We start from the raw sequence: 24,382 nt of genomic DNA, 5'->3' as shown, positions 1-24,382 counted from the left end.
CAATGCCTCTTGACTCAGGTACACGGGGATTACAAGGCTGTTAAACTAACTAATAGTTTGAACTAACAGCCTGAACAATTAACTAGAAATATGGGTCTGGGATTACCTGTTTCCCAAACCCCTGTATGATGCCTCCGTATTTATCCCTTACTTCCCAGGGTGTAAATGACACCATTAAACAAATCTCAAATACCAATATTTGATAACCAATTTTATAACCTATGTTATAAAAGTATATATGGTATCATGATTAAAATATGTCAGATAATTTTATAAAAACAATATGTAAAAAATATATACAAAATTCCTACAGTGCTGGAGTGATTTTCTGACAAAAGACTTGTGAGACGAATGGGTAGGCAGTTCTCAGGGGATGGGTGCAGTGCAGGGATTGGATGGGTGCAGTGCAGGGGTTGGGTGTAGTTCAGATGATGGCTGCAGTCCAGGGGATGGGTGCAGCTCAGCGTATGGGTGCAGTTCAGTGTATGGGTGCACAGTTGAGGGGATGGGTGCACAGTTTGGATGATGGCTGCTGTCCAGGGGATGGGTGCAGTTCAGAGTATGGGTGCAGCTCAGGGGATGGGCACACAGTTCAGGGGATGGGTGGAGGCTCAGGTGTAGTGGTGAGCCCAGAAGGTCTGTGCCTGACATGGCCTCAGGATAAGGGGCCTCAAAAGGCGGAGTCTGGAGGGGCAGGTGGGTGGTGGGAGGTGCGAGGGCCCACAGCCCAGCCTCATGCAGAGGCAGCCTCCTTCCCCAGCTGTCTGGCTCCAGAGCCTTCCTAGGTGCTGGTGGGCAGAGACCCCCCAGCCTGGCATCTGTGCCCGTGGACAGACCCAACCCAGGTTTAGGCAAGTGAAGGCTGCTGGGGACAGCCAACAAAAGCCTGAGCAGGGAGCCGGATGGGGGAGGATGCAATGTTCTGCCTGTGTGCTGTGAGGCCTGCAGATGTGCACGGTCTGAGAGTTCCCCTTCCCTGATGGCGTAGGGCAGGAGGCCCTACCAAAAGGAAGTGCATCTCCCTTCTGACCTCAGGCTCTGCACAGCTGCAGAGCCAGGAGGACCCTGGCGGGGGCGTGTATCTCCCAGGAGTCATCTGCTGGGACCTCAGGCCCGCCCTCTGCTCTTCTCTACCTCACCCTTGGTTTGTCCCTTTTATAGAGTTGAGTGCCATTTGCAATTATTTTCTTTGTCCCTCTGTCTTCCTTTCCTATTAGAGGATAAGCTACATCAGGGTAGGGAGGGCATCCAACTGGGCCATTCCTGGACCCCTCACGCCGGCTGCTGAGTGCTCAGTACCTCCTTGGTGAGTGGGGGAAGAGAAGAAGACACCAAGTTAGCTTCTTCTCTGATCACAGAACAATCCCCCAAATCCATGCTATAAAATTTAAACCAGTTTTCCATGGTCCTAGAGAAGGTGGTGCATAAACACTACCCATGACCAGTTCTCATCTAAGAAGGAATGGCTGTGGTCACATAGAGGTGTGCACAAGACATTAGCCACTCAAGAACACAGACAGTAAAGAGAGAAATGGGTGAATTCAAAGGCTCTGAAATATACTAGAAAATTCTCAAATACTTAAACCAAGCATCAGGGTGTGTCATCATTAAAAGGAAACAGTGTTTATCGGTGTGATGGGTACATGCGCCGGCACAGAGAAAACACACACAGACACACATTACCTTGATACTGTTCTTAAACAGGAACCCCGGCATGGAGAAGCCCTTCTTTTTATCAAGTGGCTCACTGAATATGACGATCTGCTCAAAGAGGAAGATGCGCCTCTCTCTGCAGCGAGGCAGAAGTCCTGCATCTTGGTCTGTGACCAAGAATGTGTCCTGCAAGAGCAGTTTACCCTGGGCAACGATTTTCCCCTAAAACAAGAAATAAAGGGGGAAAAGGAAGGGGAGAAGAAAACATTGCATTCTAAGTTATCTGAAGCTCTGTTTTCTTTAGATTTCCTCCTATAGAATAATGTATTTTTCTTTTATTAATTTATGGAGCTTAATTTTTTTTTCTTTTACTATTCTTGGCCCTAAACAGAATAATTATCTAAATAAAATTCTTGCCAACGTTTGTAAAGACCTCTGGCGCCTCAGTTACAGTTACAGATTAAAAGTGGAATTTTAAATGTCTGGTTTATACTAGAACAGTGGTTCTCAAAGTGTGGTCCCTGGGCCGCCAGCAGGAACTCATCAGGCATGCAGAGGAGTTCTCAGAAGGCCTCCAGTGGCCTCTGTGTGTGCCTCAGAGAGAACCACAGCACTAGAACTGTCAATGTTAATTCTCTAGCAAAACAGTAGGCAAGAAAATAAAAACTTCTCCCGCCTCCTTAACTCAATAGTCAAATTTTTAAAAGAAGATTCTGGTTCTGAACTCATCCTGAGGATACATAATAGGTAATATGTAAGATGAATAGTCTAGCAACTCATGCAAACGTATCTTAAACTAATGAGGAAGTATCAAGTCCCAGAGATGAGAGAGTGGGGGCCTCCTAGGTCCTACTATATCCATAGCTACCATGGTCTTAAATGCTGAGGAAAGGAAACTCAGTTCTTACACTACTGGGCCCAAGAGACAAAGCCCAGTCCTGCTTGTTTCTGCCATGAGGCGCTGGGCTTTGAGCACAGGCAAGTCCCAAAAAAGCAAATCAAATGCACCAAAAAAAAAAAAAAAAAAAAAAAAAAAGGAAAGAAAACATCAATCAGATTGAAGTAAAGTGAGAGAAGCCAGAAAACCAAGTGAAAAGGATCAGCTTTTTCCCCGTGGAGAAAAATAATCCAAGACAAAAGAAAGAGAGGGAAGGCAGAGGAGCTCTCTTAAAGAACAAGAGCCGCATTACGTCGAATCCTTGCAGCCGCCCCACGTTCATCATGTCGTTGCACCGCCTGGGTACTATGCACATGACTTCCACAGCTCTCTGCGGGAGGGGAGAGAGAAGAGTGGAGGTTCAAGTTCCTCTGGGGAAAATCTGACGTGCTCACCCTCTGACCTGAAGAAGTTCTGTTCTTCTTCCCCACCCCCTAGTGTGCAGGGCTCATGGAGATGCACTGGAGAGACTGTCACCCACTGCTCTGACCCCTCCCAGGGCTAGACCACTGTTAGGAGACACGAGGCGAGTAGGAAAAGAGGCTGGTGGGGATTTGGAGGGGCACAGTCACTGACGCATGTACCTCTAATTCTGATGTATCCAGGCTGGCCTTTTTGGAATACTTGAGGAAGTCCTGAAAGGGAAATGGAGAGGACGTGATAATGGTGACAAAGACAACAGGAGCTGTCCTTTTATTATTTTGTTAAGAGACAGGGTCTCACTATGTTGCTCAAGCTGGTCTTGAACTCCTGGCCCCAAGTGATCCTCTTGCTTCAGCCTCCTGAGTAGCCGGGACTACAGGAATGAGACACTGAACACAAGCTAACCTTTTGACCACTCACACTGTGCCAGACACTGGGTTCAGCACTTTAGTTCTGAAAGAATTTTTTTATTTAATAGACAAGTTCTCACTATGCTGTCCAGGCTGGAGTGCAGTGGCTATTCAAAGGAGCAATCATAGCTCACTGCAGCCTCCAACTCCTGGTCTCAAGCTATCTTCCTGCCTCAGCCTCCCAAGTAGCCGGGGCTACAGGTGTGCACCACCACGCCTGTCTGGTGCTTTAGTTCTACTTTATCATATTGTTATAAGTACTTTATCAGTAACACAACAAAAAGACATTCCCATGTGGATTTCAAGCTGTAGTCCACAGAGTCACACCAGATCTATCTGATGGTTCCTGTTTAACGCAAGACAAACTCTTTGTCCCTCTCTATATCCAGGTCCTAAGTGTTGTATATGAAGGAATCTCGTTACACTTGAAGTCACTTTTATCACAGAAAAACATATGACTCTGCCTTCAGCTATGCTTAAGAATTTAAATCAACCAAGGGCTAGTGTTAAGCCAACAGAGAGGAATACAAAGGGATTCCAAATTTACTTTTATCCAAGGTTCCAAGAAGATTAGAAAATAATCAAAGTTGATAGAGCAGAAGAAAAATCATTAGCATTCCAAGGTCTGTGGTGGGGGGGAAAAATTCACTTTTACTGATATTTTCATTCCGAACTTGATGTAAATAAAAAATTGAGAAAATTGTTTGAAGTGTTTTCTTAAATTTTTAAAGATTAACTTAACAGAAATAATATACTTGTTACACAAATGATTCCCCTGTCCTACCAAATCCTTCTTTCCCCCACTGAGTCTTATTTTCTCAGCAAACTCACTCCTGACACCAGAGTCTGTCCCGCTACCTCCTCACCTTCAGTAACAGCTGATACTTCATGATTCTCTGCACTGGTTTGATCAACAGATCCGTGAGCTGCAACCTGTGGCCAAGACGCTGCTTTAAGTCCTGTGGTTTTAAGAGAGAAAAGATCGTATGGGCTGCTCATTAAAGGGCAAATTTTTAGTCTTTGTAATTGTCAGAAAGATTACAACACTGGCAGCAAAAGTAACTAGGAAAAAAAAGCACTAGACTAACTAGAGCTTTGCTAGTTCACAGAATTTCCAAGTTTCACACTTTCACCTGAGTTGTTTTTCAAAGCAGTCTTTTATGCTTGTTTAATGACATTTTGCAATTGTGTTCTTTTATTCGTATAAATATATATATTATTTTTAGGCTACAAGTTTAGAACATAAATTATTCTGGATTTGTAATGAGACTTAAGTGTAACACTTATAAAAACCCTTATTTTTAACAATGACTGCAGTCTTCTGAATGCCAGGGGTATGACCACAGACTAAATTCATACTCATTTCTCGGATTTATAGGAAAGAAACACAGGTTCAGAAGTCTTATCACTCAGGCTAATTTTCTTTGGAAATTAGTCTCCTGGGAAACCACTGATACTTTAATTTTTGGAAATCAATTAGAACAAAAGATTCAGAAATACTTTGTTTGTATCTTAGATCTTACCTCAAAAAAGGTATCAATGTATTCTGAGACAATGTGCTCAGACTTTGGTTTATTTTGACAATAAACTATGTACATGTGCAACCTTCTCTCCTAGGAATAAAAAAGGCAAACAGTCGGGTTATAACAATGTGAAGCTGGATGAGAACACAAGAGCACACACACATTTCAGCACATCCATAAAGGGAATCATCTTAAAACCAAGTTGCATGGCTAAGGCTCTTGGGAGTAAACTCCAGATTCATGATGTAGATCAGCATTCTATGGTGGAGCTCCACAACCAGTCCTTCCCCATCACTCCCCACACACCATACCCTTCACTTTACAGTACCAAATACCAACAAATACCAGAGGTAGCAAAAGAACACTGTTTTTTTTTTTTTGTTTTTTTGTTTTTTTTAGGAGACAGTGTCTCACTCTGTTGTCCAGGCAGGAGGGCAGTGGTGTAATCATGGCTCATTGAAGCCTTAAACTCCCGGGCTCAAGCCATCCGCCCACCTCAGCCTCTGAGTAGCTAGGATTACAGATGTGTGTCACCATGCCCGGCTAAATTTTTAATTTTTTTTTGGTAGGGATGGAGTCTTGCTTTTTTGCCCAGCCTGGTCTCAAAACTCCTAGCCTCAGGCAACCCTCCTGCCTTGGCCGCCCAAAGTGTTGGGATTATAGGCATGAGCCACTGCACCTGGCTGAAACACCCTTCTTTTTTTTTTTTTTTTTGAGACGGAGTCTGGCTGTGTTGCCCAGGCTGGAGTGCAGTGACGCCATCTCGGCTCACTGCAAGCTCCGCCTCCCGGGTTCATCCCATTCTCCTGCCTCAGCCTCCTGAGTAGCTGGGACTACAGGCGCCCGTCACCACACCCAGCTAATTTTTTTGTCTTTTTTAGTAGAGACGGGGTTTCACCGTGTTAGCCAGGATGGTCTCGATCTCCTGACCTCGTGATCCGCCCGCCTCGGCTTCCCAAAGAGCTGGAATTACAGGCGTGAGCCACTGCACCCGGCCAGAAACACCCTTCTTAATATTAAACAAAGAATTACTGCCATCACTCCAAACCCTGCCAACAGTCCTAGTAAGCCTGGTTGGTTTTAGTAGAGAAGAAAAAGCTCTTTAATCTCAAATCATAAAGGCAGAGGGAAAAAAAATGTAGACAATGAGCCTTTCCATAAATCAGTGATCCTCAAAGTAGAGTGTGCAGACCTCCAGTGCCCCCTGAGGTCTTTCTGTGGCGCCATTAGGTCAGAACTATTTTCTAAACACCACTAAGATGTCAGTTGTCCTTTCCATTGTGCTGACATCTGTGCTGATGTGCAAAACCAATGGTGGGTGAAATTGCTGGCACCTTGGCAAAAACTGTTCACTGCCACAAATTTATAGTAAAAAAAAAAAATAGCTTCACTTAAGAATGTCCTGGATGAGTAAACATTATTCTTTTTATTAAAACTCAACCGGGGAGTATATACCTTTTTAACATTCTTGTGACAAGATGATGTCCACACAACACTTGAATTGCACTCGATAAATGTCTCAAGAAAAAGCACTTATGTAACTGAGTTGTGAGTGGAACTAACCACTTTTTTTAATGGACCACCATTTTTACTTGGAAGAATGATTGACACAAACTATAATTATTTACTCTTGGGTATCTGTTCATTTTCTTGAACATGAACAAAATAAGCCTGTCATTTCAAGGCAAACAACTGGCAGTGTTTGTTAGTGAAAATTACAGCTTTCAAGCAAAAAATTAAAATTTTGGGAAATATATATCTGCCACTCTGAACTTCACACTTAAAGCCTTCAAAGAGATGGGTGGTAAAGGTAAAGAACTGGAATTTTGGAGACTGTGTAATGAAATGTGTCAACCTCTGGAAGATCTGCCTAAGTCTGTGAGCTGGGATCTTCCAGTGGACTGATGCCTGATGTCACAGGACCCTGCATGGCTGCAGGAGCCTCGAAGCCCAATAGAAACATTAAATGTATTTAATTAACATGTATTTAATGTCACAGCAAGGGAGAAGTTCATGGGTAGGTTTTCAGATTCCATATTGCAACTAACCTTTAAGAAATGATCAATTGTCAAGTTTTGGGGTAGCATCTAAGAAAACTATATAATTATCTGAACAGGCTATTAAAATACTCATCCTTTTCTAACTATATGTGTGTAAGGATGGATTTGTTTGGATACTTGAACCAAAAAACATAGCAATGAGTTAGATGCAGAAGCAGATATAAAAATCCAGCTGTCTTTTATTCAGCAAGACATTAAAGAGACTGGCAAAAATGCAAAAACTCCTGTCACTAAATCTAAAAATATATCGTGATTTTTCCCAAGAACAAAAAACTTTAATGTTAATACACTTATTTTAGATATACACACTATGTGGCTGTTACGTTAAACACACTGCAGGTACAGTTACATCTCCACTCAACAATACCTGCCTGCTCAGACACCCCAAATGATACTGTTCAGGCCTGGCTCTGGTCCTTTCTCACCAACCTGTGCTGCTGCTAGCCAAATAGCCAGCTGCAGCCAGGTGACTGGGAAAAGAAGGTAACTCATGTTGAAGAAGGGATTTTAATTCCAACTCACTAACACCATGCGGTTTGATTTTATCTTAAACATCCGCACTCATGTAAAGTATAAGTGAGTTCTCCTTTAATTCGACAAACCAATGACTAAAGATGACACCATCAGAACAGGATATAAGCAATGCTATTATACTTACGTGTTTAACAAAAAGGGATCCTAGTTTTTCTGGATCTTCAAGGCACTTCTCTAACTCTCCTAAAAAAAAGCTGAAAAGAAAGGAGAAAATATTAGAACTATTTCCAGTGTGGCCTTCTAACTTTAGATTTAGGTTTACATTTTTTCTTTTTCTTTTTTTTTTTTTTTTGAGAGTATCACTCTATCACCCAGGCTGGAGTGCAGTGGTGTGATCTTGGTTCACTGCAACCTCCGCCTCCTGGGTTCAAGCGATTCTCCTGCCTCAGTCTCCCAAGTAGCTGGGGTTACAGGCATGCACCACTATGCCTGGCTAATTTTTTCGCATTTTTAGTAGAGACGGGGTTTCACCATGTTGGCCAGGCTGGTCTCGAACTCCTGACCTCAAGTGATCCACTTGCCTTGGCCTCCCAACGTGCTGGGATTACAGGCATGAGCCACTGTGCCTGGCCAGGTTTACATTTTCAATAGTCTGTTTTGATATGAGCAACTGCGAAGTGTGAAGCATATATTTAACAAATACACGGAAACTTAACAAGTACAAGGAAAACCTTTTGTTAAGCTACAAAGCCTAAAGGAATACAAAGTCACAGGAGATGAGGCACGACTGTGCATCCCTTGGCTGGTAACCTTCCTGGTCTTTGGACAACAAACATTCTCATCTCTGTTCAAGGACACAAGTGCTAATATCCTCGGCTGAATAATCAGTGAAAAATAGATGCTTCAAAGTACTTGGACATTTTTTATTTCTGAAAACTTGGTCTTCATACCTGTGAACTTCGTATTCATTCTAAGATAATTTTTAGAGACTCAAATTGGACAGCAGATACACAAAACTAAATATGTTACCTGTGTCAGCTTTATGAAGCTTTCTCAAATGTTATCAAAATCCACTTCTAGGTTATAAATATCAGCTCCCTTTAAGATTAAAATTAGGTATCATCACAGTGACCACATAGCTGTAGGTCAACAATGTTCATTGTTTTCTGGGCTGTAGGTGTCTTTTAAGATATATGTCCACCTTAGTTATCACTTAAATATATTTTTATTTATGTTAATATTTGGTATTACATTAACCCCCAAACCACCATGACAATTAATGTTGTACTAAGGGATTTACTATCCCTGCTGTGGTGGATAGCATCTCTGGACGCAGTTTCTCTGTCTGGACATCCCAGAAACACTGTCATTTTCAGCTTCCCTTCACAGCGTTAAAAACCAGCCTTGGAAGTAGGAGACTAAATCATAATACAAAATATCCCTTTTTGAACTGGTTTCACTGTAGACTTTCAGTAAGTCTACAGCACAGAGCTATAAACTGGAGTGCTGTTTCTAAAGTTCACCAATCATTTATCTGTAAATCCAAATAAATTATACATCACAGGGGATATGAAAATAAAGACCTCTCTGACCTGGGTTCAAAGGTTTTACAATCTATTATGAGGGAGAAGTACAGAAATAACAACACTACTTGATACATGCCATGGCAGTTCCTCCTTATATCTGTCCAGTATTTCATAGTTTAAAAGAGCATAGTCCCATCTGCTTCTGCAGAAGAGAAGGAGTCTGACTGGGAACACCCAGGCCTAATGGAGAAGCAAGTATTGGAGCTCAGCTTCAGAGAGAGGCCAGAGCTTTGGAGGTGATGACATTGTGCTCCACCCTGTACAGAGGGAGGAGCAGCTGCATCAAGACAGGAGAGCAGAAGGCCCTGCCAGGTAACCAGAGCAGACAGTGCACCTGGAACATTCCACTGGAAGACCAGTGGCCAGCATTAAGCAATCCTCAGATGATGAAGGATTTTTAAAGTTATAAGCAAAGTGACCTAAAGGGACAGGTAAGTTGACAAGCTCTGGTAGCCAAGGTGAGCTACGTAGCACCAGTCCCCAGATGGATCGCCTCCTGATAAGGATACATGTGGGGAACGTAGTGGTATCAGAGTCGAATTTCATGGTTAATCATGTCTACTTTTTCCATTAAAGATTGAGTTGAGGCCGGGTACGGTGGCTCAAGCCTGTAATCCCAGCACTTTGGGAGGCCGAGACGGGCGGATCATGAGGTCAGGAGATCGAGACCATCCTGGCTAACACGGTGAAACCCCGTCTCTACCAAAAAATACAAAAAACTAGCTGGGCGAGGTGGCGGGCGCCTGTAGTCCCAGCTACTCGGGAGGCTGAGGCAGGAGAATGGCGTGAACCCGGGAGGCGGAGCTTGCAGTGAGCTGAGATCCGGCCACTGCACTCCAGCCTGGACTACAGAGCGAGACTCCGTCTCAAAAAAAAAAAAAAAAAAAAAAAAAAAGATTGAGTTGGGCCAGGTGTGGTGGCTCATGCTGTAATCTCAGCACTTTGGGAGGCTGAGGTGGGAAGACTGCTTGAGCCCAGGAGTTCAAGACCACCTTAAGCAACACAGTAAGACCCTGTGTCTCTACGAAAAATAAAAAAGTTAGATGTGCATGGTGCTGCGTGCCGGTAGCCCCAGCTACTACAGATGCTGAGAGATGCTGAGGTGGGAGGGTCACCTGAATCCAGGAGTTCAAGGCTGCAGTGAACTATGATCATACTATTACACTCCAGTTTGGTGACAGAGCGAGACTCTGTCTCTAAAAAATAAAAATAACATAAAATAATTGGACAAATGAGTGTCTTCAAGGTCCTCTAATGATAACTTGTATTTATTCTAAAGATGGCTGCAGTTCTAGTTAGAAATACTTATTAAGGCTTATTCTACGCAGATGTTGTTCTAAGCGCTTTGTAAAAGTATTAAGTCAGTCACTCTTCATAAAAAACCCACAAGGTTGGTAACATTATAATGTGGGTGTGCAGATGAAGCATGGAAGTGTACAGTAGGGAGGCTGAGGGCTCAAGGTCAGGACCAGGCCAGCAGCTCTGGCAGCTGGCTCCACGCTGGTGCTTCCAGCTAATTCCTTCCACAGACTCTCGACATGGACCAGCACGAACAAGAGACGAGATTCTCTCCTTGCCACCAAATGCTACTGCAGAATTCCTGGGTACATCAATATCTCCTTTGCACCAGCTCCCTCCAGGAGGCTACGCAGGTAATAAAATGAACAGAACAAATTTCCTTTGGCCTGGCCTGCCTCAGTTTAGCAAGTGCAGGTGCTTCGCATACCATCGGGCACAATGTATCTTTACGTACTCTCTGTGCCAGTCGTAAATCTGATGGATGTTGCCAAACACAATTTTGTCTTTTCCTTTCATGTCATCAGGAACACCATCTTCTTTCATAAGTGCCATGTAGCCCTACAATTAAACAGTTATGATAAGTGTATTTCATGGAATATGTCTGAATCAATCAGCGGCTTACTGATTAATAGTCACAGAAGGCAAAACCGACGCATGCACTGTCTTGTAACCAGCTCTTTATCTAAAACAAACAAAAAACCCCATATGAAAAGTATCTATAACTGATACTTGGAATATACTCATTATATTCATTGCTGTAATTTTCTTTCCCTGGACTGTTCAGCACTCACAGATCAAAATTCTTCTAAGGAATTAAAGAAGTTTACATAAATGTAAATGGTTTCATTAAAATAGTTTGTAAATATTAAATATTTGGTCAGAATTGTATCTCCTGTTTTCAGCATTTATCTCTTAGAAACAAAGATTTTCTTTTCTTTTTGGATTATTTGTGTAATCTGTTAAATAAAGGTTTAACAATATTTTTATAAATTGATTTTTAAACAACAGCGGATTGAATACGCTGCTAAAATGTGGCTTAAAATTTCTATTTAATTGAGTCCGTACAGAACCTCTTAAGTACTCATGTTGCTTATCTCACTGTTAACAATGACTGCAGACAAATCAAGCATGTTAAATCTTTTGTGTTATGCAATTAACTGTAATAGCTGGTACTTTTAATGGGGTGTGTAACCAAAAAGTATTGTCCTATACAAATTTGCAAAGGTGAAAGAGTAAACATAAAATTTAATACTACAAAAATAGCTTTTTGATGAGTTGAGTTTCTTAATCTGACTAATCTCCAAATTGACTGGCAGGGACTAGCCTAGAGATGGCTCTCGATCCAGTACAAAACGCAGTGGTTTGCTATGGCTACAGTGTTTGGCAACTTCTGGTCGATGGAAACAGCAATGTATTCTGCACAAAACTATCAGTAAATGACCTGCTGCAGCCACAGTCCAAGCTCTGAACCTGGGTGGATTCAGGATGGAACCAAACCCACAGCTGGGCCACACTGACTTTTTCAACCAGTAAGGTTTCCATTTCTGTAGTGATACCCACACTCTTGTGAAATAATTAAGGCAAGATTCCTATCTACTAAGTATAATATACTTACTTAGTATCATTTAATAATATTATTATTTATAATAATTATACATTTTAATTGTTAAAAAGATTATGTCAAGATACACTATGTGAAAAAGAAACATTTACAACTGAATACAGATGGTAAAGATAATTGGCTAAATTTAATTTTTTGGAAATACTTTGTTGGTCATTTTTTATTTTGGGTCAAAAACGTTTTTAATTTGAGAGGTGTTCAACTGTCTAACCCGATACTACTTTGGACAACTCCTGGGGCTGATACAAAGTTACTAAATTTCTGGCAATACACACCTCAACCACATAGCCAAGGTCCCGCACATAGTCACGCTCTGTCTCCACCAATTCTTGCAAAACGTAGCTGGAGAGAGAAAGATAGAATTTATCATGCAAACTCTGTTTTCTTTTTTTTTTTTTTTTTTGAGACGGAGTCTTGGTCTGTCACCCAGGCTGGGGTGCAGTGGCACAATCTCAGCTCACTGCAACCTCCACCTCCTGGGTTCACGCCATTCTCCTGCCTCAGCCTCCCGAGCAGCTGGGACTATAGGCGCTCGCCACTACGCCCGGCTAATTTTTTGTATTCTTTAGTAGAGATGGGGTTTCACTGTGTTAGCCAGGATGGTCTCGATCTCCTGACCTCGTGATCTGCCCGCCTCGGCCTCCCAAAGTGCTGAGATTACAGGCGTGAGCCACTGCGCCCGGCCGCAAACTCTGTTTTCTAAGTGAATTTTTTTGTACCTCTGCTCCTGGTCAAGGCAGACTCCTTCCGGGACTGAATAGTAATGTATCAAATTTGTACATTTGGGTGTTAAATTCTGGAGGTTCCCAAATCACTTACAGGGTTCCAGTGGTTGACCCCCAAGAGCGCTGGAGGTCAAAAGACACTTAGGCACAGTGCATGAGGGCAATCCGGGTGAATTCACCCTTCTGGATTCCGATCACATACAGGGACAACAAAGAAGCTTAGACACAACTTTATGACAAAGCCATGACAGTAAAGGAGGTGGCTTTAAAAAATATGATTAAGTCATTTTAACCTTCACTGGCTATACAAGAAAAACTTTTAATTCAGATGTTTAAAGCCTTGGGTCTAATCACATCACTCACAAGTATTTCTGTTTGTAACATTCAGTAACCGTTTAAGGCCACTCAGATAATAGAAGACAATCATTTGATCAGCATAGCAAACAACCTCAATTGGCCTGAAAAGGTTCATTCACATGTTGTTCAGTCATTCATTCAATCAGCATCAACCTGGCACCTCTCACGTGTCCAGCAGCATCGGAGGTGCTGGGATACAGTGCTAAAGAAGACATACACAGTCTCTGCCGTTTTGTAGCTTACGTTTTTTTTTCTTCTCCAAAGGCAAGTTTAAACCTTTTGTAACATTTTTCAGGACTCTTTTCACCATATGCTGCTTTACTGGAATTGAGAAACACTTACCAGTAAAGTATATTTGAAGAATATTCAAGTTTTTGGGATTGGTTCTAATTTTACAAGACTTTTTCTTTCACAATCACAGGTACAATAAAAAGTCTAGGAGTTTCTCGCCAGACGTGGCAGAAGACATTTTTATCTTGCATCATTTTTACTTATGAAGTATCATATACAAATAAAACAAGAAACTGCGGCTATGGAATACTGTGCCCTTATTAGGTCCTAAGTCTTACATACGTACAATCACTCAATGAGAGGCCATGGAGCTCCTCATCTCGGTAATTCAGAGCTGAATCTCAGTCACATTTTTGAAGGCAACAAAGACAGGAGGGAACCCAGAGAACAATAAGAATGAAAACATTTCTGTCTTACTGTCTTCTCTTCAAAGAGCTGGATTTCCTTTCTTCCATCTCATCAATGGGCGAGGAGGAAGAGAGAAGGGAATTATCCGAAGGGTTGAAGGAAGGGCTGCTACTATCTCCCTGGTCAACAAGGAGTGAGCTAGGACGATCCTCCAGTGCCTGGAAGACATTGAGATAAGCAACAACACTTACTGCCTACAGCCCATGATTGGCTGAAACTAAGACAAGAAAATACAGAAAATGTATTTGTGAAATTATAAAATCTTTATGCTTATGAAATTATAGTATTTAATAACACAAAAAACCCAACTATTAACCAAAAAATAGCGTCAAAGGAGGTGGACAAAAGAGGCAAGTTAGAATGAAAAGGATAGTGAATTTACATACATTAATATATTCTATTTCTCGTTACCAAATAAGTAGAAAAGTTATACTTGCTTACATCAGAGTGCTGCACTCATTTCTGGATATATCACACATATTTAATATCTAGCAATGTTCTTACTGGTTATATTCCTGCCAAATGAGCCGTTGGGATGCGTGTCGGTCAGGCCAGTGTGGCTCATGGACATGGTGCCTGCATTCCCTGTTGGTGGACTATCAGCAATCTATAGTTCAAACAAACTTGGTTCGTTTCCTGATTATCCTATTATAGTTTTGACTCATACTTCAATGCCTACAGATCACCCAGGTAAAATTAATCTCCATCTAGCAACTTGCATTCTGTCCCTCTATACAAAATAGTAATCATGCTGGTCTTAATTACTTCTGCAATACATTCTTTCCCCCACTAGCTTCTGGTTTCTACAGGTGATTGTTTTTATTGCTGTATCCCTGGTGGAACCTCATGCAAATCTTTGCAAGTGTTCAACAAATCTGTAAGTTGAATATTGGTGACTTCTCTCCTTGGATTAATGTGACAATGACTGGTGACTCATTGCTTTTAATTTGGTACATATTAATCTTGTTGTTTTACCTGGATTCACAGAATACCTAAGAGTCATAGTTCTTTTAACATTCCCAAAGCAACAAACTGGATATATAGATATGATTGAACTGGAAAAAATTGTGATGAATTTATTCTTCGTTTGAACAGCACAATACAAAATGAGAAAACAATACCTCACTTAAAACATTTGATATTAATAAACTAAAATCTCTAATACTTGTTCCATTTTTTCCTCTTCACAGACTGAGTCTGACTTCATCGTTAAGCAGAGCTTTGAGGACACAAAGTATGTACTGTACACGCAATCTTGTTAAAACCCTTGGAGCTATAAAAAACACACCAACTGCTGATCTTACTTTTGAAAAAACAGGACATTAAGTGAGTTAAGGAACAGAGTTTGATCTGAAAAACAAATGCACTCTTTTAAATAAATAGCCATTGAGCTTTACTGGAAGCAAACGTTTTGCTGTGAGTAGTGGAGCTTGCTTCACGCTCATCAGATCATATCTGTTTTTGAGAGCGAGGGGAGAATGTTCTGTACCCCCCACCCCCCACCCGGACAGCTGAAGCCTGTTAGATTGAATTCTGTTCATTCGAACAGTGAGAAAAAAAAAAAAGAAAATAAAGAGAAAGGCTCCAGATGCCCCTGATGCTGCAGAGGGCAGGGAGGTAAGGTCACGGACTTCATCAGTGTCCGTGGGGACCTGTCTTCCGGTTTTCTTGACCTGCAACAAAGGAGTCTCCAGGCCCCTCGACTGCCTGTCCTAGATCTGATCCTTCCTGACAAGACGGGCTGCCGAGAGGGTGCCCACACCCTGAAGAGGTGCAGTCGTGGCTAGACATCCTTGTCGCCTTCATGAGGCCCATTTGCCTCTTCCACAAAAGTGAGTGAGAAGGCTGTCACCAGCAGAAGGCTGTCTCAAAACTGCAACCACTGAGACTTTACAGATTTTGGATGAATTATTTGTGAAACTCTCTGGGTTTGGTTGTTTTTTGTGTCCTTGTCAACTTCCTCTCTTTCTTACATGAAGATGGGTCTACAGAAATATTCTACCTCTTATGAGATTAATTTTGATAAATTATATTTCCTTAGAAAACTGCCCATTTCATTCAGGTTTCATTTTAAATTTATTACCAAAGAGATGAACAAAATAACGTCTTATGATTATTTGAATTTCCTCAGTTTTCTCCTCTCTTACAATTTCTTAATTTTGGGAATTTGTGTTTTCTATTTTCTTGACATGGTTACCTAATGTCTATATTTAAAGAACAAATTTTTGGTTTTATTATGCTACCATTTTCCAGCTCATTAATTTCGGCTTTTATCTCTATAAATTCATTCCTTCTGCTTTTCTTTGGTTTAATTTGTTGTTTTTCTAACATCTTGCGTTAGATGTGATTTCATTTATTTTTATTCTTTCTTGTATCTCCCTTTATATTTTGATTAGTGAAGAGAAGAAAATCCCAAAGTCAAGTTCACACAGTCACTGTGGCAGCAGGGAACTATTACTCTATTGCCCACATGCAAGAAAAATGCACAACCTTTAAAATAACCAGCTTGGTCAAGAATGTGGAGGTAAGCCAGAAGAGTGAATCCCAGGCAACACTTTTCAGGGTGGCTTTTATTTTTTGAGTTAAATCCTCAGGTTTTAGGTTTAGGTAGGTTCAGTTCCTTAAACATCATACTGTGTAACAGCTGAACACCTTTTCTCTTCTCCTCCCTAACCCAATAAAGACATACGCAGCTTCTGATGAATAAACAATGCACTGTTCAAATCCAATTATGAATGTGCGACAGCCTCAGAAATCACCCACAAGAAAACACATGTGGATGCTTAAGGATCTACTGTGGAGTCAGTGTAAGTTGAGGATATTACAATGATGCATTAGTGTTTTCTGACAAAAAGTAGTTCCCATTTGACATTAGAGCATTAGTGACAGGAAACCAACACAGGTTGATGCTTCTCTTGAACCAGAAAAAGAGGGGAGAATTTAGATAGCATTCCCTGGCCCACTGAAGATGGGATGAATGTATCACATAAAGTACAAACATGGTTCTTCAAAAGGAGGGGAAGGCACCAGTGAACCCCCCTGTGGATGGAACCTGGGTGCAAGCTCCCACGTGTAGCTGAAAGACAGTCTCCGAGGCTGAAGCACTTGCCCGGTGGAACTCACCATAAGGAGACTGTGAACCCAAGTCTATCTGATTCCAAAACCTATGCCTTTCCTATGCCAACAGCTTTATGCCCACTAAAGTGAGCAGAAATAACTCAGTTTCACTGAGTAAACTGAGAAAGTTTAATTCCTCAGAATTGGAAAAGGAGATTAAGCTAGTCAGAGTCAAAACTGACCATGCCACAGACTACCTCTCCATTTGGAAGGCCATGTGAATTAATTACAAATGAATCACAGACCATATAAAATGCAATACAATTTAAACACCTGCAGCTCTGTGGCCAGATTTGCCTCACAGCATTCCCTGGGAAACCATTTCAGCTATTTGGTAAGAATGATTTTAATGGTCATTTAACTGATGTGTATAAATGGCTTTTTAAAAAAAGTTTAAGGATGCTTAAAAACTCACTGGATACAATTTAAGCACCCTTCATTTAGACAGTTTTATCAACTTCTCTTTTAAAGAGATACCAAGGATGTAGCTGAACTCAGTCCATACTGGCATGGTTCTAAGCTCCTTTCTTTTTCTTTTTCTTTTTTTGAGATAGGGTCTCACTCTGTCACTCAGGCTGGAGTGCCATGGTACAATCTCAGCTCACCGCAGTCTTAACCTCCTGGGCTCCGGTGATCCTTCCACCTCAGCCTCCTGATAGCTGGGACTACGGGTGCATGCTACCACACCCAGCTGATTTCTGCATCTTTTTGTAGAGATGCGGTCTCGCTGTGTTTCCCAGGCTGGTCTCGAACTCCTGGGCTCAAGCAATCTGCTTGCCTTGGCCTCTCAAAGTGCTAGGATTACAGGCACGAACCACCATACCCAGCCTGATTCCAAAATCTTTACCAGTGGAGTCCGAATTCGTGAGTTACCCACCACGCCCTAGCAAGCTTCCTGTCCAATTTCAAAGCTCACTGGGTCTTTTCCGGAACACCACACGATTACCTGGGGAGAAATTTCTAGCTATGGCAGGGTGGCAAGTCAGTCCCAATTTTTCTTTATATAATTCCCATTTGACTCAGTCAACCAGTTTCATGAGAGGCTGTCTGTGGATGAAAGAAGAAATGGGAATGATATATTTGGTACCTAGTTAACGCATTTAAATGCAGGAAGAGAAACTTCTAACTTTAAAGAAGTATACTCTGATTCAGCAATTCCAGTGTTGCAAATTCACCTTACAAATATAATCACAAACACGTAACGGATATTTAGAGAAATATGGGAAACAAATAAATATTAGGAATATATTTAAATAAATTATAGCATAATCATGTCTCTGACCCTTAGTGGCTAGTCAAGTTTTTTTAATGTTCTGTGTGCCTCAATTTCCTTATCTGTAAAATGGGATAACAATAATGCATAAAAACATTATAGGGTTGTTGTGGGAAGTATATAAATTAATACATGCTCAGCACTTAGAACAGCGCCTGGCTTAGAATAAGCTCTCAGTGGTATTATTATCATAGAATTCATGTAAAGGAATACTACACAGTTATTAAATAAAGGAAAGAGGTAATCTGTATGGACTGATGTGAGAAGATCCTCAAGATGTGTTAATCATTAGAATCTTAAAAATTGAACGAACCCATCTGGAAAGAAAATGCATGCACATATATATGTTTGCACCAGCAAGGAAAACGTCTGGAGGGAAACGTATCGAACTCTTCGCAGTGGTAACCTCTGGAGAATGGATTGCTGAGACAGACTGAGGGCTTTTACTTTGGGAGGAGTTGCTTTTAAAAGATGTTGTCTTCATAGGGATAGTAGGATATACCAGTCTAAAAAGTTGTTACCATTGGTGGTTTTCCCACTTCCCAGTCAGGAAAACTAAAAAAACAGAAATTAATTGATTTGAATCAGTTAGAAGCAAAACATGCCTGTCTTACTTCAAAGAACCAACATTTAATTTGGGGCCTTTATCAAATGAACTCACATTGGCCAACTGGCAACAAAGAGATCACTGAGAAAATACAGCCCTTATATAATAATGCCAACCCTTCTCTCGTACACATTGTAAACCCAAATGAAAGGTCTCGGGGGTTGCAAAACAAAACTGAGAGTCTAATTGTGGGTACCACTGACCCTGGTACATCTTCAGACAGACTGGAGCTGACCACATTTGCAGTGACTGCAGGCAGGGTGTGTGCAGTGAGGCTTGCCCCCATTTTCTATGAGGGAACTTGTAAGTCTTTGGAATGTTCTGCTTGGTGAGAATGTCTGTTTATGTGGGGGCCTGGGACCAAGGCAAATAGTCTATGCTAGCAATGTGACAGTGTCTTGATCTTTGGAGGGGCAGGAGACTACTCAGGTCAGCCACACAGAGCAGTCAGCCATGTGTGTCTGAGCCCAAGCAGACGCTCAACACCAAGGCTTGGGTTAGCTGCTGTGGTTGGCAATCCTCCGTCTGCCCGATTCCACTGGGAGAGCCCAGTTGGCAGCCTGAACCTGGCACTCCCTGAGACCTGACCTATGCAGCTCTTCCCTTGCCTATTTTGATCTGTGCCCTTTCATGGGAATACACTGCAAATGTGGGAATAATGGCTTTCCTGAGTTTTCTGAGTCCTTCAAATCAGTGAACCCGAGGGTGGTCATGGGGACTCCTGAGATGTGCAATAAGCCACAGCCACATTCTGCAGCCCAGAGAAATACAAGGACAAGGGCAAATCCATTTGCAAGCAGCAACACATAGTAGCTTCCAAAAGTCAGACTTTGTCTGGGAGGCCTCACCATCTTGCTTTTCACGAGTTCCTCAATTGCACTGACGAGCTCGGCTGCACTTGGGGTTTCGGAGCTGGTGGGGCGGACTAATAACCGAGAAGAGGCCTATGGAAGAAATTAAGAAAAGGCGGGGTGGGGGAAAGGCTCACATTAGTAACTGGTCAGACAGTAAATTTCCCTGCAAGCTCCATCTCTTTTTAAAGTAATTACAGACAAAAAGACCACAAGTTTGTCTTTGTTTGCATTTATTTAGAGTCATCCTTTTGAATTTACAATATTCTGACAAGAAACATTAAATAAAACCTGTCTGAGATACATGTGGAAAGCAGACAGTGTCTGATTTTAATCGCAGTCATGTAACATTGTAGTGTTTGTTTTCAAAGAGGTGACTGGGCAAGGGAACGTTCTAACTGTAACTTTCGCAACTGCTGGCAAGGTTCTAGGCTAGGGAGAAGGAATAGAGAATCTGACCTACAGCAGAATGAGAGGCTTAGGTCTAGTGAGAGAACCCTGGAATAATCAGGAAACAAAACAGGATACTAAAAATGGCTTTACTGTGTTTATGGGATTAAGAAAAAAAGAAACGAGGAAGAGGAAAGGAGCGGGGTGCGGTGACCAGACAGGGAACGAGGGGGACGAGCTCACCATTTTCTGTGCCATCCACTTCCCCATGATTAGTGCAGAGTACAGAAGAGCTGAGGCCTCACAAGCTATCAGATGCCACTTATGGCTAGAATCGAGGGCATAAAGGGGTTGACAGGAAATCTGGGGGAGGGGCTACTAAGTTCGAGTTTCAGTAATTAGCAAACACGATGTGTTTGCAGATTACTTGAGCCGTTAATTAACTGGGAACTAGAAGGGGCGTAATATGAACCTTGCTTCATATTAAGGACAGCGGCGAGGCATGCGACCCACAGCGGGCTGTCCTGGCCATGCGTGTCTCACAGCAGACAGATACAGGCTCATACACTCACAACAAGGCTTTTACACGTGTGGGTCAAAATATGCACTTTGCAAAACAAATGTTGGTTTGGTCTAATGACATTTGGAATATGGGGTGAAGAAAAGAAAGAAAAAAATTCAGACGGAAAGGTAAGGAAATTGAGCCAAAACAGACATGGAACACAAATCAACATAATGCTGCAGTGAAAGTTTACACAAAGAGAAAACAGAACAAAACAAAAAATTAGTCACAAGATTATATACTGTGTGGGAAAATCACTACAGATTTTTGTAAATGAAGAACTGCTACTGATAATACTCAACGAGGTAACATAGTAACCAATAAATGATTCTAGCAAATGGAAGAATACAGTGCAGGTCACTCTTAAAACGGAGAAAAATGCTCCCTTATTGGGTGAATAAGTCGACAAGGTCCAGCCCCTCAATGTTTGGATAACCACCCATATTTAAGAAATGCCAGTTTTCTGCTTTTCAAAAAGGCATGGCTGAGCATATTACAAAATAGCTTAGGAAATGTCACAGAAACCACACAGCCCTATGTCCTAGCCAGGTATCCTGTGCACTGGGTGGGGTGGGGGGCCGTGGTCCTCTCACCTCAGGCTCCCTGTTCCTTCTCCCCCACACACGGCGGGAGCCTGAACCTCAGATGCACACAAAACTCCAGGACTCCAACCTGTGCTCAGTCCTGCAGCTCACAGCCATTGTTGCAGGCCCCACGGCACCTTTACAGTGTGTGAGCCTCGTGTTAAAAAGGGAGGAGGGAGTAGCTTTCCACCAACAAGGGGCGGTGGACAGGTCTGCCCTGGGTTAAGAGGAATGCATGATTTGACTTGGCCTCACAGCTGCCAAGCACTGGCTGAGGCCAATCCCAGGTCGTAAAATAGAGGGTGATTAATCCGGCAAGTGACTGTGCAAGTACTGACAAGGGAGTCAGGGAAGGAAAAAGGGAAGCATGGGGAAAAAATGTTGATAATGTTATCTGTTTTATTCAGAAAACTCAGTTACTGCCAAAAAAAAAGCATCACCAGTAATGACTTCATAGCATGTTTTTCAACACCTGACAATTTTGAGGGGCACAATGGGGCCAGAATGCTAGAGGATGTGCAAGCCACATTGAGCAGGTTTCCTTTCTGCTATTTCATTTTTTAGGGCTCTACAACTGGGTTGACAAAATAATTTTAGATTATGTGAGAACTCAAGACAACAAATGACTTTCGTGGCTTAAAGCCACCGCGTAGAGCCAAAGAGGTTTCAACTGATTCCCACACTTTGACAACTATGCCTACACTCTAGCATAGGGATCCTACAAACTAATGTCTGGCATGTTGGAAAAAGCAACTGGACAGTGATGCAACCTCATCCTAAACCAGAAACCTGCATGCAAAAACCTCACAGAGGGGAGACGGCCAACTCCTCATTTAGTGATGCCTTCGGGCAGACCTGCATGGGATATGTCTGATTGTTCTCTCAGGGATTCTAGTCAATACATTAGGAAACTTTAAAAGCAGCAATTACTGAAGCATCGTTAAAAATGCACTCAGTCACATGTGTAGGAAAAACTGCACCCCCCGGCCTACTGCTCTTCCAAATGGCTTTGTTACTCATATTTTTGGGGTACAACCAGGTTGACACTGCCTGAAAGAGCACTGCATTGCCCTTTTCCACACCTTGGGGCCTCCTGTCGCCTGAAATGAGGCTGGGGTGGAGCAGCCACTGAGTGTGCCCTGCCCCGGCACGGCAGGGATGGATCCCCCAGCCCTCGTCCCCCTTTACCTTGTCATCCTGTGAGTCCGGCTGGAGGAGGCTGTGCTGCTGGATGGCCATGGGTGGCGGCAGGGGCACGGCATCGGCCCCCTCTTCGCCTTCCTCTTCTCCACAGCTCTGCATCCCCGAGGAGGAGGATTTGGAGAGAGTACCGCTGCTCAGGCCCTCGTTCCGGCCTCTCTGAAATCCAATCAAGATTTGCTCATTATATTCCAGGCCAATTCACAAACATGGACCAAGGGTTACTTGGAGAAGCAAGGTGGGGACAGGGACTGGGATGGCAGAAATCAGGAACAAATGACCTTGAGGGTAACTTTTCCTCTCTTCCTGCAACCCAAATGCCTTGCTTGTCAACTTAGATGACAGAAGGGCCACTGAAAGTGTCGTACAAAGGGACTGCCCATGTGACCTGTTAGGCTCTGAACACATCTCATCTTTGAGAAGCCAGTTTTCAAAAAGGTTCAAAAATCTGAGCTACAGCCCTCATGTTGTTTAGCTCCTTTGGTCTAGCTGATTTTACTTTGGGTATCTTGCTACAGAAAAATTCACTGAAATAATAAGGGCATACAAAATATAATCCAAGATGCATTTTAAGCACTGGATTTAAGTATCCTTTTCCTCTATTCTCACTTTTAGAAACAAATTTCAGTTTTAGTTTTCCTAAGAGGACAGAGGTTTATTAAGCAGATGCATAGTACATCCCCACCCCCACACTGCAATAAAATCTCATGGCAAAAATAGGCCCAGGAAAAAAAAAAACAGCAGAAAACAGCTATCTGCCAAATAAATCAAATAACACAAATCTCATCCCCATTCTCTGCCTTTTCTTTTTCGAACCTGTGTGGGACTTGAGTCGGGGTCAATCCAAGTTAAACACTCTGAGGGCCCCTCACTGACACCACCAGTGCTGAAGGCCATCTCCAGCATCATGAAGGAATTCTGTTTCTTGCAATATAATTTAAAGGCCCCCCCCCCCCATCAATAGGACATAAAAAAATTCCTGGCTGACCCATATGCACTTATCTTTGGTGACATGGGAATAACCCAATGTTTATTACTGGGTCAACAAAGTAAATTAACTGGTTATTTTCTACTCAAGACAAGCTGTAAGTATAATAAATATCGGAGAAAAACAATTAGAAAATGCAAAAAACTCCACAAGTCCTTCCAAGTTTCCAATCTGAGTTTTCTCTGCAAAATGCTGCCACAGTGGTCAGCTCAGATACTGCCCAAATCTGCAGACTACACAGAGCCTCTGGCTTTGCCTCACGGTGGAGTGGGGAGGAGGAGAGGGTCCAGAAGCCACAGTCTGGGCTCCCTCCAGGCCCAGGCCTGGGGGCGGACTGGGCTTGGGGCGCATGGTGGTCTTTTTTTTTTTTCTATCAGAAGCCACACGTGATCCTGACCGTGTTTACTGGGGAACAGCCAGTTCAATTGTCTTTCAAGGTGTCCCCACTAAATCTCAGTCGGTTAAGCAGAGACTTGAATGGTAATTTCTGAGTAAGTGCAGAAAACAGGACCAAACCAGTTTATTCGTAAGATAAGCAACTATTCCTGCAGCAAAAGCCCAGTGGGCCCCGCCACGCGGGCCCCATCCAGTGGGCAGAGCCTCACCTCCTCGACCGTCTCGTCCTGCGGGGTGGCCGCACTGTCGTCGGAGTCCTTCTGCGAGCCGGCATCAGCGCTCTTGCGGACCTCGCGGCTCTTCTTGTGCTTGTGCGCCAGCTTCTTCACGTGCCCGTCGGCCTTGCCGCTGCTGAGCCGCCGCACGGGGCTGGTGAGCCACTTGCGCAGGGTGTTGCCCGGCCGCTTGGGGCCCGGCGAGCTCTGGGCCCCGATCATGTGGGGCTGGAGGGAAGCCACAGATGCGGGTGGACTGGCGTCATTGCTGGAGACGGAGAGCGAGTCTGCCAGGGAGAAGGAGAGGGAGTGTCATTGACCCTCCAGTGGGGAGACCAGGCCATTAGCCCGCAGGCTGCAGGGAAGCCAGTGGGCTGGGATGCCTCACCTGCAGGCTTTGCCTACCGGGCGTGAGATGAGAGGGGTTGATGC

General features: G+C 42.9%; 1 protein-coding gene across 1 annotated transcript in view; it reads right to left on the bottom strand.

Moving 5' to 3' along the window:
• The window catches only part of TRIO (trio Rho guanine nucleotide exchange factor), a 367,450-nt gene that overhangs the window by 25,776 nt on the left and 317,292 nt on the right, over positions 1–24,382 (bottom strand). The window contains exons 34-45 of the mRNA XM_031666092.1: positions 23,945–24,237; positions 22,340–22,510; positions 19,613–19,708; positions 13,777–13,925; positions 12,262–12,328; positions 10,820–10,923; positions 7,665–7,734; positions 4,947–5,036; positions 4,290–4,382; positions 3,175–3,225; positions 2,844–2,921; positions 1,684–1,875 (exon numbers count right to left, since the gene is read on the bottom strand). Coding sequence (XP_031521952.1) covers positions 1,684–1,875; positions 2,844–2,921; positions 3,175–3,225; positions 4,290–4,382; positions 4,947–5,036; positions 7,665–7,734; positions 10,820–10,923; positions 12,262–12,328; positions 13,777–13,925; positions 19,613–19,708; positions 22,340–22,510; positions 23,945–24,237 — 1,454 coding nt within the window. The remainder of the gene's footprint in view (positions 1–1,683; positions 1,876–2,843; positions 2,922–3,174; positions 3,226–4,289; positions 4,383–4,946; positions 5,037–7,664; positions 7,735–10,819; positions 10,924–12,261; positions 12,329–13,776; positions 13,926–19,612; positions 19,709–22,339; positions 22,511–23,944; positions 24,238–24,382) is intronic.

This window comes from Papio anubis, chromosome 5, assembly GCF_008728515.1.
Source record: "Papio anubis isolate 15944 chromosome 5, Panubis1.0, whole genome shotgun sequence".
NCBI classification, from domain to species: Eukaryota; Metazoa; Chordata; class Mammalia; order Primates; family Cercopithecidae; genus Papio; species Papio anubis.
This window is presented reverse-complemented; position numbering and strand designations above follow the sequence as displayed.